Source organism: Manacus vitellinus, unplaced genomic scaffold, assembly GCF_001715985.3.
Source record: "Manacus vitellinus isolate BGI_N305 unplaced genomic scaffold, ASM171598v3 scaffold_40_pilon, whole genome shotgun sequence".
Lineage (NCBI taxonomy): Eukaryota > Metazoa > Chordata > Aves > Passeriformes > Pipridae > Manacus > Manacus vitellinus.
The window spans coordinates 5654210-5671802 of NW_021940541.1; the positions used below are offsets into that span (position 1 = coordinate 5654210).

The window sequence follows — 17593 nt, forward strand, 5'->3', positions numbered from 1 at the left end:
TCTGTGAGCCCCGCTGCCCCTGTAAGAAAGGCGGTCTCATGCCCGGGCTGCCCGGATGACAAACACGGCTCGGGACAGCGCAAATGAAATCTTTGTCTATTTAGTTTTTGGCACAGTAGCCTTCAGAGAAGCTATCAAAGATAGTCTGGATTGAAGGCCACTTGAAAGAAGCTACTGAAACAGAGTGAAAGGTCTCATCGTTTTCGCTACCAAAATGATGACTTGGCATTTAAGGCTTCTCCGGGCTGTTTGTGTGTTTTCTCCTTTCTGTGTCTGCAGAAGTTGTTTTAACTTGTTCGTGGTGTAGTGTAAAGTACTTAGACCTCGCTCCCTGAGATGCACAGTTTATATAAGCAAATCTGAGGTGCTTTTTGTGTTGATTACCCAGGTGGTCCGAGTTTGCTTGGCCCTGATAGTGGGCATAGGTTTGAGTGTTGCTGCAGAAAGGGAGGAGGGAAAAGAGCAAAGTCACACAGTGTTTTTACTCAGTTTTATTTTCAAGGTTCCTTTCTTCATGGTTGCCTCTTTTTTTTTTTTTTTTTAATAAGTGCTATATCTCCACTAAGTTTTAAAGTGTTCTTTTACTGCTAACAAGTTTTGGTGGCACGTTGGGAGTGGGTTCTGCTCACTAACACATCCATCAAGGAGGGATGACTTAGCCCACTTGTCACTAACAAGGAAAAAACACGTTTGTACTGAGATGTCTGAAAGTAGCAGCTCTGCAGCTGCCCAAAATGTTTTATTGCACATGTGACTGTTTAATTTGTCAAACTAATAAACAGCATATACATTAATTTCCTGGGAGTTCTGTAGTAACCACAGTCACATGGCGTTGCTTTCCTGTAATTATCTGAAAGCTTCTTGCATGGAAGACAAAAATTTTGCTGTGGCATTTCTTACATCACCCTCTTGTCCCTACTTTCACCTGAAATATCTTTAAATTTAGAATTGCAAGTTGTGTTTTAAAGATTAGTATCCTGGGTAATGCTTTGCATGTAGAGCAGTTGTGATCTCCTAAATAAAACTCACTGAAAATATTGTAAATTGAACTTCTAAGTTTTCTTTGTTTGTTTGTTTTTTTATTTTAGGGAGGGGGGAAGTGAGGAACAAATTCTTTCAGTAGCCATTTGACCATGTGCAAAAGCACTTGATTGATAGTTAAAGCAATACATTATGAATGTCTTTGGATTTTCATTTATTCCTTCAGGAGTGAAAAACTAACCTTGTAAGTTGGGAAGGAATTTTCTTTTTTTAACAGTTGCAAGCAATGGTTTTTAATTATAGAAAGAAAAACCTACCCAACCACCTCACATTTATGCCCGTGTTGAATATCTCAGGAATAAAGATCGTTTCCCTTTGCAATAGTTACAGGACTGTTACGTTGTTTGCAATCATGAGAGGTCTGTCAAAAACCTCTAAGAATCCAGAATATTTTCTCAGGCTTAGTATAGAAAATAGACACCATTTGCATTTTTATTTCTCACATTTCATAACTCTTAGGCCTTTATAGAAATGTGAAGAATAACCTTCCATATTTTCTGCCAAAAAGCTTTCCAGAAAGGAGAGCCTTTTTGTAGGATCTGTCACATGTAATTTTTTAGCTGGTCCTAAGATGAGCTGTGGGCTTCTGATTTCTATTTTTTTTTTTAATAGAACACTTGAAAGCTCTATTTTCTGAGTGCTATCAGATCTCACAGGCTCTGTCCAAGTCCTGCTTCTACTTTCAAGTGGAAACTAAGCTATTGGAAACCTGATGTGCTGCTGCTGTTATCAGCTCTCACTGATAACCAGAAGAAAAGTTCCGAATTTGAATGTTCTTCTTGTTTTAGGAATGTTTTGTGTGGTTTGTAGGTATTCAGTGACTTCACAAGCAGTCACTGAATACATACAAGTTGTTATCTATCTCATCAGCCTTGCCAAGGAGTGTATTCCAAGTGTCCTGGAATGTGGATGGGGTGCAAAGTAAGACTTTACTGGGATTCACTTCTCTCACCCTTCCCTCAGTTCAGCTCTCCTGCAGAGGAATGTTGGCTGCAGTGGAGGCTCCAGAGTGGATTTTCCGTGGCATTATTTTATTTCCAGTAGCTCCCTAGCACTAGGCAGAGATGCTGCTAGAACTTCTCTGGGCTCTTCATCACTTACCTTATTGCTTATCACCATTTCTTCTTTTAAATATGGGAACTGACATTTCTTGCATGTTGTCTGTGTGACAGTGAAATCACATTTACTATGTTACCTCAAAAAAGTATGTAGGGGACTTTTGTGGAACTAAAAGTAGTGGCTGTAAATATCCCTTCCCTCCCTGTCTAGGATACAGTACAAACCTCTTTACCTTCACAAAGAGGATTTTTGCACTCAAGTAGAAAGACAGAGTTGAATTCTAAAACTCATTGCTTACTGATAATGTGCTTCTTGTATTCTTTTGATAGTTCTACAAGGTCTCTGAATTGCAAGTGGTTTGTTATTCTAGTGTAATATATTGAAATTTGTATCAGGATATCTGTCTATGGGTTGGGTTTTCTTTGTGTATCTGCTTCTTAATTGGTATTTAAGTGCTTTAGACTTGCAGAAGGGAGCAAACACTATTGCCTGTATGCAGAAAACCACAACTTTTGCTGCCCTGCCACATTAACCATGACAGCATCCTATAAAAGTATACCAAGTGCTTTTTTGTTGGGTTTTATAATTTTTTTTTAAGCTCTAGACTGTATCAGTCCAAAAATACTAAAATAACATATAATAGCATGTTGAGAGTCTTATGTTTTCTTGGGGTGTGGTTCTGATAATTCTGATTTCCTAAAGTAGAATGAAGTTAGGAAAGGGAAAGCTGGTGCAGCAGCAGGCTGGCTGGGGAGGGTGGGTGATAGCATCAGCTCAGCCAGGTGTTGTGTTTCCAGAAAGGTAAGCTGTCTGTTCCTAATGTGTTGAATATACATTTTTCAACAGTTCTGTGATATTCAAACATTTACACTGAAGGTGTTTGCTTCAATGTTGGTTTTTTTTAAAGTCATCTCTGACTGTACTGAAAGAGGTGACGTTACTGAACCTACTTAAAGACATGAAAGTAATCATCAAGCCTTACTTTTTAGTGTACTGTTTCAAATTTGTAGATGTTTGTATTCCCATGTTTAACGTGCATTTTGAGGGATTTGGGTCTCCCTGGATGTTGTCCTTGTGACATGAACCTTTAGTGTGCACTGTTCTCAGCGTGTGTATTACTCAAGTTTTGGAGTGTTAGCAGCTTGTGAAAGGTAGGAATGCCTCTGACTGGTGATATTAAACACCAAGGCAGTATTTATCATTGCATTTGGAGAATTAATGGACTGGTAGGATCTCCCATCCCATCTGGATGCAGCAGGCAGGTGGTCCAGATTTACACTGCTGATTTTTATGAAGAGACAGCCTGTTTCATAGCTAAGGTTTGTGATGCAACAGTCTCACTCACAGCTACCTTGCTGAAGATGTAGTGGTATTGGAAAACCAGCTGGTAATCTCTTCCAGCAGTCAGTGTAATTTGTCTGCCCTTAATTGAATAGATTTCTGAGGAATGGCTTTTCCTGGCCTTTTTATTTTGGATTTTTTTTTTTTTTTGGTCAGACCAAGAAGACTTCTTCAGATTGCTTTCCAGACTTCTTGTGTTTCCAAAGTATGTATTAATATTATACAGAAGAGGATGATATTTAGGTTTTTGGTAGTATTAATTTTACTTACTGCGTCTGATTTTGCAGTAGAAATAATGGTAATAGGACTTCACTGTATTTAATTCCATGTCAGTGCCAGTGTCCAGGTGCTTGTTTCAGTGTGCTGTGAAAGCCTGGTATTAATTAATACTGTTCTACAGGGTAAAAAGGAAACAAGCACTAGTAATAAGTTTACAGCACTGCTGACCCTTTATATGGGAGTTCCCACTGGCAATTATATTTTCCATGTGATTTTAGTAGCATCTGCAAAGGTTAATATTTTCACTTAAAGTTTTAGTGATTTACAATTCAATCTTGGTGAATGATTAACAAAAATTGAGTTAATATTTCAGAAGGAAGGCAGGGATAAATGTTTAACTGCTGAGTTTCAGAACAGAGAACTGAAAAGTCAGTGAGATGGACAGTTTGTCCTGTAAGTCTTACAGAATTTTGCAGTTTTTAACTTCTGTGCTGAAATGCTTCTTAATGATACACACTTGTATTAATGACTTCTGTTAACTCCTATGTATTTAGTAAGAAAGTATCGAGTATGTGAAAGGTTTAATGGCTGTTCCTATATTCAGGTGATGTGATTTATGTAAGAAACTCACTCTGGATCTTGTGTAGCGTTGAAGTCCTGACTGAGAAACTGCAGAACTGTTTCACAGTGTTTAAAGAGCCACATCAACACACATCTGTAGATAATGCTGTGTGGTGCTCAGATGAAAACAAACAGTGTCCTTTCTAATTCTGCCAAAGGCAGATGAAAGTCCAGTTGTCACATGTAGGAACTGCTTTTCCAAAATGTTAAAGGGTGCCTGTTACAGCGATTTCAGTGCCCAGCTCTTTACCTGACTCAAAAGAAGTTGGTCTGTGCACAGACTAAGAAATGCTGGCTCACATTTATGTTTACTGAAGTGTCTTACCAGCTCAGACTGACTTTAGTTTACTGTATTATGGCATTCTATAACAAATCAGAGCAAAAGGAGTAAAGTGTGTATTCTTTCAACAGCTAAATCACAAAAAGTTCTGCTCACTTTATTGGTTGCATTTGAATACTTTCTGCTTTGACAGGCTTATTTGTGAGGATGAGGAATGCCCCTCTGCTGATGGCTTTTGACATCTGTTGGTGTGACAAGCCTTTCTCTTAACTGATCACTCTGGTTACAATTGGATTACAAATTAGTCACATTTTAAAGAAGAATTTCGTTTTGCATTCATGACTTTCTCAGTCATCTTTGACCTGGGAAATCTAGGAGTCTTATCTGAACTTGATCAATATTTCAAAACTTGGAATTATTTCTCAAGATTTACAAATTAAAAAAAAAAAACAAACACAGAAATCTGTGTGATATTGAAATAACCCTGTCAGAATTTTGGGGAGTGTAACAGAGGTGGGAGCTGTTCAGATAGATGCTGTACAGAGCATTCCTGTGGCATAGTGCTGCATAAATTGCCGTGTGTGTTGGTGAGTGGGCTGGTTTTCCAAATGTTCAGGAAAACAGAAAAGTTGAGTTGGTTGCTTGCAAGGCAGCACAGTTTGTCCAATAGCTGCTCCTGAGCTCCTGGGAGTTGGATGTGGGTTCATCCCCAAATTCAGAAGTGCTCTGGATTAGATGTTCAGTGGGAAGTGAAACTTAAAATACCTTTGCCCATTTGGTTGCTTGTTCTGCCCAACTTTCTTGAGCAATGTTCTTCATGCTTTTGACATTTCTTTGCCAAGGAAATGATTGGCACTAGATATTGATCTCCAGTATTCTGTCTGAATCAAGCTTCAGGATCTCAGTTGTGTGGCCAACTTTATAATTTAGAAACTATATGAATGTTGTGTTAAAACTATAGGAAATAATTTGTAAATACTGTGTTTAAGATGTCTGCAATGTTTAAAGGGAGATTTTTTTCATAGTAATTTAAGATTTTAAAATTGTAATTACATTTGAAAAGGTGAAAATTTCTGGTTTAAAATCTTGATTTTTTTTTTTTTCTTTTTTGTTTGTTTGTTTTGTTTCCTTGTGTAGCTATGTAGGAAACCTCTCCAGAGATGTGACTGAAGTTCTCATACTTCAGTTATTCAGCCAGATTGGACCATGCAAAAGCTGTAAAATGATAACAGAGGTAAGGCCTTCCACATCTAGGGGGGTAGCAAATGCAGTGTAACTTTATCCTGAGTTGTCCAAAATAAATGGAGTGAGTTGAGGGCTTCTTTTGACCTTACTGGTGATGGGTTTCTTTAGGTTGGTTGTGCTGGGCTTTGGGGATGACTTTGCAGGAGAGACCTGTTGTGTGCAGTCCTGTGCTTTTGCCTTTCATCAGCTGGTGATGAGATTCCACTTCATCTGAAAGATTGTTACCACCTCTTTTCAGAACCACATTGTTCTGATGATCAGAAACCTTTTTGTACCAAGCGTTATTTGTGGTTATTTTGTACATTTCTCATTTTATTTGATCCTTTGCTATGGATGAAAAGTAAAAAATCCTTCAAAATAAGTTTGGCTCTTCCTGAGCCTCTTCTGTGCCATTAAAAATAGCTCTTGTCTGCACCTGTCTGTTCTTAAATTAATTTTTCCTTGAAACAAAGTGACAAAATTTCCATAGAATTCCAGATAAGTTCTTTTGTACAAAGTGCTGGTAAGTATTAATACTTTCTCCTCTCCATTGCAAATGCTCTGGTGTTTGCAATGGGTTGGTGACCATTTCTGTGAGCTTGTTGACACATCCTAGAAAACTTCTGGCTCCCTGATATTTTTCCTTCCTTCTGCATTTACATCTGATAAACTTGGAGCAGACAGGGACTAATCAGAACCTCTGCTAGGCTCAATCTTTGGTCCTTCAACCCTGGTTTCTGTGCTCTCTTCCCACTTTTACTGCTTCTTATGCTTTATACTAACTGGTAATTACAGATTTCCTGAGGACAGTCACATTAGTTTTTTGCTAACATTATTAATGAAAATATTAAAAGGCAAGTCTTGTGCCCAGACTTCTTTAGGAATGCTGCTAGAAACTCCTCTGTGGACTTGTTTTCCTTTCACTGTGACACACAGCTTTTTGTTAGTTGGTTTTTAGCTCCTTATTAACCACTTAGTGCTTCTTTATTCACTCTCATCTTTGTCTGGACTAATAATTTCCCATGTGACACTGAGTTGTGCCACATTTACTGTAAGTTTGCTGGAGGAAGGTAACAGAAGGCTGACAGAGCACAGTTGTTTTTCTCTGAAGAAACAGTTTTGATTGTCATGCTCTCCAGAAATAAGGTGCTGCTGCTCCAACCTCAGGCTGATTGAGAGCTGTTAGATCAGTTTGGTTTCTTGAGAACCAGAGGAGAAATTCTAACACTCACTTTACCCTGATTGAGGCTTTGTGGTTTTAAGATATACATAAGTGGGACATCTTTATGAAGTAAGTAGGTAAACAAAAACTGCTCCAGCTGTATTCAGTGACACAGAGGTGACTGCACTGGGCTGAGCTGAGCCCCTGCCCCCAACCACTCAGCAAGTGCAGGTTGGATTCTGCACTGGGACTGGCCTGCAGCTGTCAAAGTACCTGTGCATGCTGCTCATCCTTCCAGCCAGTGGGTGGGAAACCTTTCCTGGGAACTGAGTCATGTTCAAGTGGTTCTTACCTGTCCAGTGTTATTACCACCATCAGCCCAGTTTGTACCTGAATGTTCTAAGAATTTTGTGATTTTTTTTTTCAGTTTTTAGCAGCTGTATCAACTCATTCTTTTTCATTTGCAGAAATGTGCCATGAGCAAGTCAAGTGTTTAGAGATTCCAAGTGTTTGTTCTGGGGGTATATAATACTGGTATATAATACTCAGGGGGTGGTGGGACAGCATTTGCAGGTAGTTTGAACACCAAACTTGTCTGCAGACAAGTTCTCAGTGCTAAAGACCTTCCTACAAGCTAAAAGTAAAGTTGCACTTCAGTTGAAGCATAAACAACATTAAATTTGCTAAGGAGGCCTTAAATGGGTTTGCCAGAGTGCTGGGGGAAGAGGGATGAATTAAGGCCTTCTGTTTTGGGGCATCTGAGGTGAGTTTGCCTGTAGAGCACTTTGTGACTGAAACTCTTTTTTTATGATGTCAGGTACATTTGCTCCCAACTGTTCATTGAGCATCAGGTACTGACAGTGTTTAGAAGGTTGACTTCAGACTGCTTGGTCATTTTAGGGGTATAAAGGGCTTGTGATCTGTTCAACTGTTGCATCTCAATAGCTTCCCTTGTTCAGATGGAGACAGAACTATGTTTGAAGGTGTACAGTCCAGTTTTAGGGGGAAGGATTAGCATTTCTTCGTGGGTGTGAGTGTGTTAGAGTTGTCAGAAGATACACAGGAATACTGGAAAAGGCCTCCTCTTAGAGCTGTGTTCAGCCTGGAGTGGGGCAGCTTGATATACATGAACACTGATGCCAAAGCAGTTTCTCTAAGTGCTAGACCCTTCCCTATCCCTGGGAGAAGTAATTTGTTTAGTTTAACATTAGTGTTTATCACCTTTTGGTCTCTATAGCTGCAGAGCAGTTAATGCAGATGTTTTGGGTTGAGTTTTTGTATTTGTTACATCTTTGGGGTAGATCAAATCCAGTGTTAATGTTGGCATTTTAGTCACCCTTTCCACTTGATCAACTTTTCAGAAAACTCTTCTGGTCTTTGCACTTTATACTCTGGTACATTAATGCCTTTGGTGATCTCTGTCAATTGGTATTTTAAAGGTGATTTGATAGTCCATCCTGCAAAAACAACTTGTACCTGAGGTTTAACAGGGTTAACAACCTGATTAGTACCTTTTTCCCTCAGTCAAACTGTTCTGAGTTTGGGGTTTTTTTTAAAGATTATTTTCCAGTTGTTGGGTGTGGCATTTTTCACTTGAGACTGAGAATATGCAACTTCTAGGTTGCTGTCTGCTAGTGATTTTCAGTCAATAAAAGGAAAGATTTCTTAAATAGGACAAGAGAAAATTGGTGAAAATGTGTCTGGGGAACAAACCTTTCAAGCTTTGAGTGTGCACATGAGGCAGTTGATCATTTTTGTTCCTCTCTCCATTCTCCCCCTTTCTATCCCCCTTCCATCCACTCTGCAGATCACTTTTCTGGCAGTTGAATTATTTTTAGTTCAGTAAACTTCAGTCCTCATTCAAAGTAAACTATCTTCAGAAATTGCTAGACCTTTAAGAAAAAGTCCTCCTTAATAATTCTTGCATTTAAGTGTAATGTCAAAGGCAATTTCATAAATCTGATGCAAATCATTCTGAAAGTTTCTAGCTATGAGTAATATATTTTCCTGGATTTTCTTCTCAGCAACCCGATAGCAGAAGGGTCAACTCTTCTGTTGGATTTTCTGTTTTGCAGCATACAAGCAATGACCCTTATTGCTTTGTGGAATTTTATGAACACAGAGATGCAGCTGCTGCATTAGCTGCTATGAATGGGAGAAAAATTTTGGGAAAGGTAAGTTGCTTACATTGTAATCTTAGATTTAAACAATATAGATTTCTGTGAAAGTATTAATAAAGCTGTTGAAGATGTTTACCAAGTTTTAGTACTGTTAGAATAATATTTTTAAAATACTGACTTTAAAAAAAGTGTGTCTTGTTTAAGAAATGTATCGTTTGTGATGTTCTAGTTATGATGGTGGTTTATACTGAATGATGATTTGTAAACATTGACAGTTGTAACCCACCCTTGAATGAACTTATTGATGTAATAATTTTGTGAATTCATACTAAATCTTATACTTGTTTTCAGGAGGTCAAAGTAAACTGGGCAACAACACCAAGTAGCCAGAAAAAAGATACATCCAGTAAGTAATGTAATGCCACAGTATCACTTCTACACAAATACTTCACAGCCTGGTAATGATTTGTCATAAATGCATTGAAACATAACTTCTCTCCTTCCCATCTTGTGTTTAATAGAATTTTGCAAACTAATTCTTCTGTTTGTGCTTTACAACTGGGGAAACAGGAGTGGACAGATTAAATTGCTGCTGCTCATCAAATGGAGTCCTGAGCGTTCCTGGTTCCCAGTCCCGTGTGCAGAACATCACCTTCTCAGGAGTTACAGCTTTAGATAGCAGTTAAATATTTGATTAGTAAATTATTTATTTTCAGATCACTTCCATGTGTTCGTTGGGGATTTAAGTCCAGAAATAACAACAGAAGACATCAAGTCAGCATTTGCTCCTTTCGGTAAAATATCGTAAGTATCATCATAAACATTTCCAATAGCAGTCAGAAAATATGATAGAATTTGTTTCTAAGATGAAATGTTATTTCTTATCTAATGAGAGAATTTTTCTGATGTTATTAATTTTGCTGGGGTGGGTGGATGGGTGGGTAGTAAAGAGGGGTTGTATCTCAGTATCTCTCATGGTTGTAAATACAGTAATGTAATTGTGCTCTGATTTGCTGCAAGCAATGTGCTTTTAACCTAATTTATATGCTGATGTCCTTCAACTTTTTATTAAAATTTAATTACTGTTCCTAAGTGTGACTTTTTGGTGTTGAGAATTTGATGTACAGAGCAGTGACTTAAAAACTGGTATCTGTGTTATCCTTGTGTGTTTCTTGGGGGTTCATACTGCATTTCATAGGCAGTATGGAAAATTGGGCAATTGGAATATAATTCTGTGAAGCAGCCAGTTAATAACTTGTGAATGTCTTGAAAAAAGCTGGTACTTATGAGAATGAAATCTCCTTTTTTTGGATAATAATGGGATGAATTAAGATTATAATATCTTAAAGAATGGTGGCTTTATAATATGTGCACATTTCTGCCAGTTAAGAAAATGTTTCTTTAAACTTCTCATAGACAATTCAGGTGATGCTGAATCACCTGGTGTCCTAATTGAACATACTGAACATTACAAGAATCCTTGTGAGTGCTAAAATATATATGTGCTTAAGAGTTCTGAAAAAAAAAGTGTTAATCTTCTATCACGTTATCTTTATAAAAATCTTTAAAAGTTGCACATGAAGGTTTTTGTACTACTTTACAGGAATATATTTCTAAGAACAAAATTCTTATTTTTCTCTTGTTCTGTACGCGTATTTTTAAATGAATCATAAATCTTATTTCTTACCTCTGCTGTTTTGTTTACTTTGCTTTTTGTCTCTTAATGTGGTAAGTAGTACTGTTTTAAAAATCAATTTAAAGAGAATAATTCAGGTTTCTGTTTCTCGATCTATATTTATACCTGAGACCTGCAGTTTTTCTAAAGTCCAAGTCACAATTAAAAGTAATAGCATTCTGGTTATTTTGCAGAATTGCTCATAAGAATGGACAGGATCTTGAAGGCTAACTGCAAGGAACTGTGCACACTGGAACTCAGTTGTAGATTTTTTCTCATTTCTATTTATTCTTATTATACATTATTTATATATACATATTTTAGTATTTACATTTTAACATTCTATATTCAGTGCAGTTCTATATTTCCAATCATTTTAACTTACTCACTAAAATTTCTGTGTAAATTTGTTGTTTTCGTACTGGTGTGCTTAGCATTGTTGTTAGTTTTATTCTCCTTTCTTAAATTTCTGAAAATGTCAATTTTTCAAAATTTACAGCTACCCAAACTCCAAAATGATGGTAGAGAATTGACCAAGAAAAATAAAGAAATCTGTTAACAGGCCATGTATGCCTTTTAATTCCTATTTTTTCCTCTTTTTCGATTTTTTTAATATTTCATATATTTTGTATCACTAGGCAGAAGACATTTAACTATTTAGAAAATGCATGGTAAATTAGATAGAATTGTTACAGTAATTTATAGAACAGTAAACCTTAGAGGACCCTAGCCAATAGAATATTAGAAAAGGAAACTTTGTTTCTCTTATACTTCAAATTTGAACATTCTAGTTATAGCCAGCATAGGTTATGTGCATAGGTTGCATGTTTATTACATGTTATTTTTTTTGTCCTACTGCTTTTTTCTAACAGGTAAAGAAGCAATAGGGGAGAGTTCAGGAATGACTGTAGTTTTAGGGCTAACTGAATTTATAAGAAAAAATTATGCTCACAATACAGTGTGTGTGGTTCCTTTTAGTTTTTATTTTGCAGGTTATTAATATTGCCCTCATATAGCTGTGCTTCTTTTCACAGGGATGCACGGGTAGTTAAAGATATGGCAACTGGAAAGTCAAAAGGCTATGGTTTTGTATCTTTTTATAACAAACTGGTGAGTAATCACAGTGGAGATTTAAAGTAGTTCCTGCTTTCCTGTTTTAGTTTGCTCGTTTATGTGTTTGCTATTTATTAACTTCACCAAGGGAAATCAATTTACATGTACAGGAGCTGTATGTACAACTAGGACAACATGGGAAAACTTAATCATTTTCCTTAAATATTATGTCTAGGAAAAGCACACACAGTTCAGCATTTTAGCATATAAAGCCTGTTTGTGTGGTCAAAAGTCTTACCTGCCAGGAATCTCTTTGGCTCTTCTGTAACAGAAGCTGTTGTAATCAGAAGAAAAAGTTGGAATTTCTTTCCTTCAGATGTGCAGATGCCATAAGATACTGCAATTGGGTGCCTTGATTTAGTGTATTTTTCCCCTGTTTTTTGTTGACCCTGTTACAACTGCAATAGATAAGGAATAGCTCTTTTATTTCCTTGTACCCTCTTCCCTTACCTTACAGTTGTGTTCAGCTTCTGTGACTGGAGGGGAAATGTTGCAGCAGTCATGGAATGAAAGTCAGTGGATACTTTTCAGACTGAGCCATGAAGACTCCAATTTAAAATTTGTGTTTATTCTACAGAATTGCTGCATGAATTCTAAATGTAGCACTAATAAGTACTTCTAAATTTTATGTCCTGGTTGCTCTTCTTTCACACAGCAGCTGTACCTGGAGGGTTATGGTACAACCATCCTGAGCTTGTAGTTTAAGGCCTGTTTTTGAGAATTTATTGTCATTCTTCTACATTTGGGGAATTGGGTATGTTCCCAGACTTCAGGTACTCCAGCCTGAGGTCTTAATGCATTCCACAGTTAAGAGCAAATTAAACTCCTGTGTTAAACTGGATCAGTTGGGACCTGGGCTCTGTTCCATTTTTGTCACAGCTGTGATCCTCAAAACTAGCAGCAAGATTCATTAGAGGTAGTTTCCTTTCCTACTCAGCTTGTAACTTATTCACTATGTTTTGGGAGAGAAGGGTGCTTGAATAAATATGGGGGTTTTATTGTCTGGTGATTTGGTTTTGTCTGTTAGGGTTTTTTCTGTTGTTGTTATTATTATTATTATTATTATTGGCCATCTTCCATAATTTCACTTCTGTATATTTTTCAAAATGAGCACTCTGTGTAATTAAAACTTAAAAATATCAAGGTCCTGAGTGAGTTTGAGAAGAGTGTTGAGAAGAGAAGCCTTCAGTGTGAGGCAGGAGGATGCTGAGAGCTCACCTGTAACTGGTCCTTGTTTCCTTTGGCCCTTGTGCTTGGCGGATTTTTGATGTAACTTTGTGCCCTTGGAAAAGCATTCCAAACATGGACTATTTGCTCTGCCTCTCTTCTTTCCAAGCAGCTGGGGAAAAAATTGCTTCTTGCAGGTGTTAGCAAACTTATCCCTTGCTTACTCAATGTTTCTGCTTCCAGTGTGAACTTAGATAGTTTTCTAAGTCATGTTCAAGATAAGAATTTAAGCCACGTGGGCCGTGAACTCTTGTGTGTGTTCATGCAATTTTTAGAGAACTTTAATATTTAGAGAACTTACAGAGCAGTCTATTCAGACATCTACTGCATGTCTGCAGAGAGCAGACAGGAGGATGTGTGCAAATAATAAATAAAAGCAAACTTAGACACTCAGTCGTTTGTATCTCAGCGTTACAGCTGCTTTGTAACTACCATTTAGCCCTCCCAGAACTTGGAGTTTGTCTACCTAAACTTGATCTGTTATGTTGAGTGCACAGTAAGATTCTGAAAAAACCCCCCACATTTAGATCTTATACAAGGTCTTTTGCAAACACCTACTGCATGGTGTACATTTTACTTAGGTTATATCTAAAATATTTTCTAGTGAGGGATTTTGACTATTCAAGTATTTTGACTTTTCGTCTGTTACTGTTAAATATACTTCTTCGTTTTTAGTATGATCAATTGGCAAATTTTTTATTATTTTTTTTCCAATGATAGTTTTTTATTTCAGTAATTGCTTCTGACATCTGTATGACTTGTGCACTTTTTTGGGCAGCTTTTGAATATTCTAATAGAGGTGCTTGTATAGTATACATATATATGGTATAGATATGTGTGTATGTATATATATATGTGGCATATGTTCAGGTAGTATGTGTGTGATTGCAGTTGGATTCTAACCTGTGTTTAGAAAATGGGTGGGAGGAAGCTTTTATCAGATGACTTCTGAAGGCCTTCTCTGTAACCAGTTGCCTTTGTGTCAGTTAATTTTTGGCTGCTTGCTGGGATTGTTCTGAGTTTCCTACACTTCTTAGTACTGTTACTGATTTTGTCAACAGAATTAACAGACACCCAGGTCTTTCTTAGAAGTAGCTTCTTGCTTGGAAGTGTTGTAACCTTTGTTTTGGTGTCCCCAGGATGCAGAAAACGCTATTGTACACATGGGAGGCCAGTGGTTGGGAGGCCGCCAGATCAGAACTAACTGGGCAACGCGGAAACCACCAGCCCCCAAAAGTACACAAGAAAGTAAGGCCCTCATGTCATGCTGTGTTGTGTTTGCTTGCATGTCACTGCTCAGTGGGGGAATAAAACATGAGCAAAACTCGTGTCACTTCAATTACACATCTAGCTTGCCTTCCAGATCTTAAAGAGTAGATTTTTTGGTAGAGTGGTGGCAATACAGGTCTGTCATAAAATATTGAATGTTCTTCTTAAATGTGAAATTCATACTGGTGTACAAGGTGAGTATCTGGAACTTACTGTTGTCCCATTGCTGAAAACCAGCCTTTTCTCTTTATAGATAACACAAAACAATTGAGATTTGAAGATGTAGTAAATCAGTCAAGTCCAAAAAATTGTACTGTGTACTGTGGAGGAATTGCCTCTGGGCTAACAGGTATGAACTGTTTTATTGCTTTTTTATTATTGAAGCTTCTTGGACACCAAGACAGTTATTAATTTGAAAACTTTTTATGTTGTAGATCAACTTATGAGACAGACTTTTTCCCCATTTGGACAGATTATGGAAATAAGGGTGTTTCCAGAAAAAGGTTACTCATTTGTCAGGTATGGACAAAAAAAAGTCAGATCTGTGGGTCTGTGCATGTAGTAATGTTTCATCTTTCTGTAATTTCACTTGATTGAATTTCTCCTGATGCATTAAAAGCTGTCACCATATGTTCATAGAATAATTTGGAACTTTTAAAAGTGGCCACCAATCTTTTTACCTGAGAAGATGAATGTTTGTGAAAGCAGATGTTTTTCCCTGGATTTGCTGTATGTATGGAGTCAGTGTATTTTAACAGTAAGGTGGAAGTCCTGTAAAGCGTAACATTATTTTGTTTTTACATTCTTTAGATTTTCAACCCATGAAAGTGCAGCACATGCTATTGTTTCAGTTAATGGAACCACAATTGAAGGACATGTTGTTAAGTGTTATTGGGGTAAAGAATCCCCTGATATGACTAAAAACTTCCAACAGGTAACTGCAGTTTAACCTTTTCTTTGCATTACAGAAGCGATTGCATGTATACTTGTAATGCCTTCCCAGTTGTAATGGGTAAATTTTATGGAGTTCTTATGAAAGTCCATGTTCTGTCTCAGTTATGTTCCAGTTGTTCATCAAATTGGGCTAGTGATTTTGATGGAATATCTGTTACTGTCTTCTGGATATGATTCAAGATAGGGAGAAACTTTGAGGTAATTCTGATTCTTGCTGTTTCTCTAACTGCAGACCAGGGGACTGTCCAACCAGATAGTCTTTGATATTTCAAGCACACCCAAATGCATTGTTCAGTACAAGGATCTCATTAAATCAGTGGTGTCTTATTCTTCTGATCTCATTATTGCCTGTTGTAGCCCTGTGATTGATAGAGCCAAAACTGCCTTCAGCAGCACAAATGCACCCTAAGCCACGTGTGGAAGCTGAAGTGTGATGGACTGTTCTCTCCCCAGGTGGATTACAGCCAGTGGGGGCAGTGGAGCCAGGTCTATGGGAATCCCCAGCAGTACGGGCAGTACATGGCTAACGGGTGGCAAGTGCCATCCTATGGAATGTATGGCCAAGCATGGAATCAACAGGGTTTTGGAGTAGAGTAAGTAATTTTATTGAGTTTTGTAGGCTATTCCAAGAATGCAGCATCTGAGTTTCAGGCTCACTTAGGTCAAAGGACTGCACAAGGTGTCAAACCTTGGGTGGGCTCCTGTGTGCTTAAAGCTTGTGTTTGGTGATTTCCACGGACACACACCTGGGTGAGTCCCTCTGGCTTCTGCCTGATGGCACAGTCCATGGGGGTGGGAAGGCACAAACACCACCTCTGTGGTGGTCTTGTCTGATACCTCAACACATGGTGGATTCTGACTGGAACTGGTGAGTACTGGAGAGTGTGAGCCAGGGACCCTGGGTATTTTGAAATAACTTGTTTTACTCAAGTTATCTTCATTATCTGCTGCCAGTTAAACATCTTAATACCTGATAAAGCTATCACTGTATTCATGCCAGTGAGGCACTGGGTATTTTTTGCATTTCTGGATCACTGATGTTCACTTTCAGCCACTTGTGTGGACATGCCTTTGGAGGTGGGTGCCCTATGCAGCCAGTGCCCAAGGTTTGTGGGGCTTTTTTTTTCTCCTTTATTCTTGAAAAGTTCATGATATTTTCAAGAATCACATGTTGTAATGCTTAACCTGAATTACTCATTGAAGAGAAGAAGAAATTGTTCTGTTTTGGTACAAAGATCGTGTGGGAAATATGTTTTTGTTTTTTTTTAGTATGTTGTCTAGTAAATAATTCTTCCCCTTTTTTTAACTGTCCTGTTTCTTTTTAAGCCAATCTCCATCTGCTGCCTGGATGGGTGGATTTGGTGCTCAGCCTGCCCAGGGACAAGGTGCTCCTGTAATACCTAACCAAGCTGGATATGGTATGGCAAGTTACCAAACACAGTGAGCTGGGACTCTGTTTTAAAGTGTGTATTTCATGATAGGCTGCAGTTTCCAGTGACATTCTGAAGACTGGAATGTAGACAATGAAAAAAGAAAATATTTATTTTAAAAAATGGAAATGTTTGGAACCTTTAGCACAGCTTTGCTTTGGTGAAGGACACAAATGTCTTCTAGTTCTGCCTTTTTAAGTTTTTGTTCATGATGGATATGAACATGTTTTTCTTTGTGTACAAAAATTAAAAATAAAGTCAATAAAGACAATTCTGACTACAAATTTTGATATAGTAGGAGAAATGGCTAACAAATTTGATCCTTAGGTTACCATTCCATTATTTTTTTTTGTTTTGTCGTCAGTGTTTTATATCATTGTGCTTTTAAAAGAGAAATGAGGTTGGAAAACAGCAAGTTGCTTTTAGCTGAACACACATCCTGAAATAAACTGTGGACCAATCACTACAAGCTGGGAGACAGTATTGAGTTTTCAAGAAACCTATGGGCATAGCTCAAAAGGGTATGTAGGTCTTGGAATAATTTTTTTAAAAAAATATTTAATTTTTCTACATGCTTAAAGAGAACAGTCTGATACAACAAATAGTTCAGTCTGAAATGAAAAACAGTACTGTCTGAGAAATTTCGGATAACTTTTACTGTCCACGTTCAGGCACACGTTAAAACTTTTCAGAGCTGGTTTGCTTGTTAAAACTGCAGTAATTTACTTTTAATTTTGAGAAGTAAAAACGTTTTTACAAGTATGTTGTTTGTATTGAAATCAGACAGTCATACTTGGGCTTTTACATAAAGTTTGAAGGCTACACATTGTAAATATTTCATAATTACAGTGTTTCAAA

At 37.5% G+C, this 17593-nt stretch overlaps 1 protein-coding gene across 4 annotated transcripts; it reads left to right on the plus strand.

Moving 5' to 3' along the window:
* Positions 1–5702: 5702 nt before the first annotated feature.
* LOC103761856 (nucleolysin TIAR) lies at positions 5703–17282 on the plus strand. Of its 4 annotated transcripts, XM_018078437.2 has the most exons (12): positions 5728–5795; positions 9023–9121; positions 9419–9473; positions 9784–9871; positions 10937–11309; positions 11777–11852; positions 14222–14330; positions 14605–14700; positions 14786–14870; positions 15162–15285; positions 15759–15898; positions 16632–17282. In XM_018078437.2, coding segments are annotated over exons 5-12 (750 nt in total). In that variant the 5' UTR covers positions 5728–5795; positions 9023–9121; positions 9419–9473; positions 9784–9871; positions 10937–11307; the 3' UTR covers positions 16750–17282. The 4 variants fall into 4 exon arrangements, with proteins under 4 accessions (XP_008926728.1, XP_017933928.1, XP_008926729.1 ...); XM_008928480.3 differs by lacking the exon at positions 10937–11309 and having other exon boundaries at positions 5703–5795; positions 8972–9121; XM_018078439.2 differs by lacking the exon at positions 10937–11309 and having other exon boundaries at positions 5703–5795; positions 15735–15898.
* Positions 17283–17593: the final 311 nt, after the last annotated feature.

Excerpts from the sequence above, each read along its gene's own strand:
- LOC103761856 (XM_008928480.3), top strand. Across the intron at positions 9,474-9,783 it reads CCAGAAAAAAGATACATCCA|ATCACTTCCATGTGTTCGTT; the intron begins GTAAGTAATGTA and ends ATTTATTTTCAG. Across the intron at positions 9,872-11,776 it reads GCTCCTTTCGGTAAAATATC|GGATGCACGGGTAGTTAAAG; the intron begins GTAAGTATCATC and ends TTCTTTTCACAG.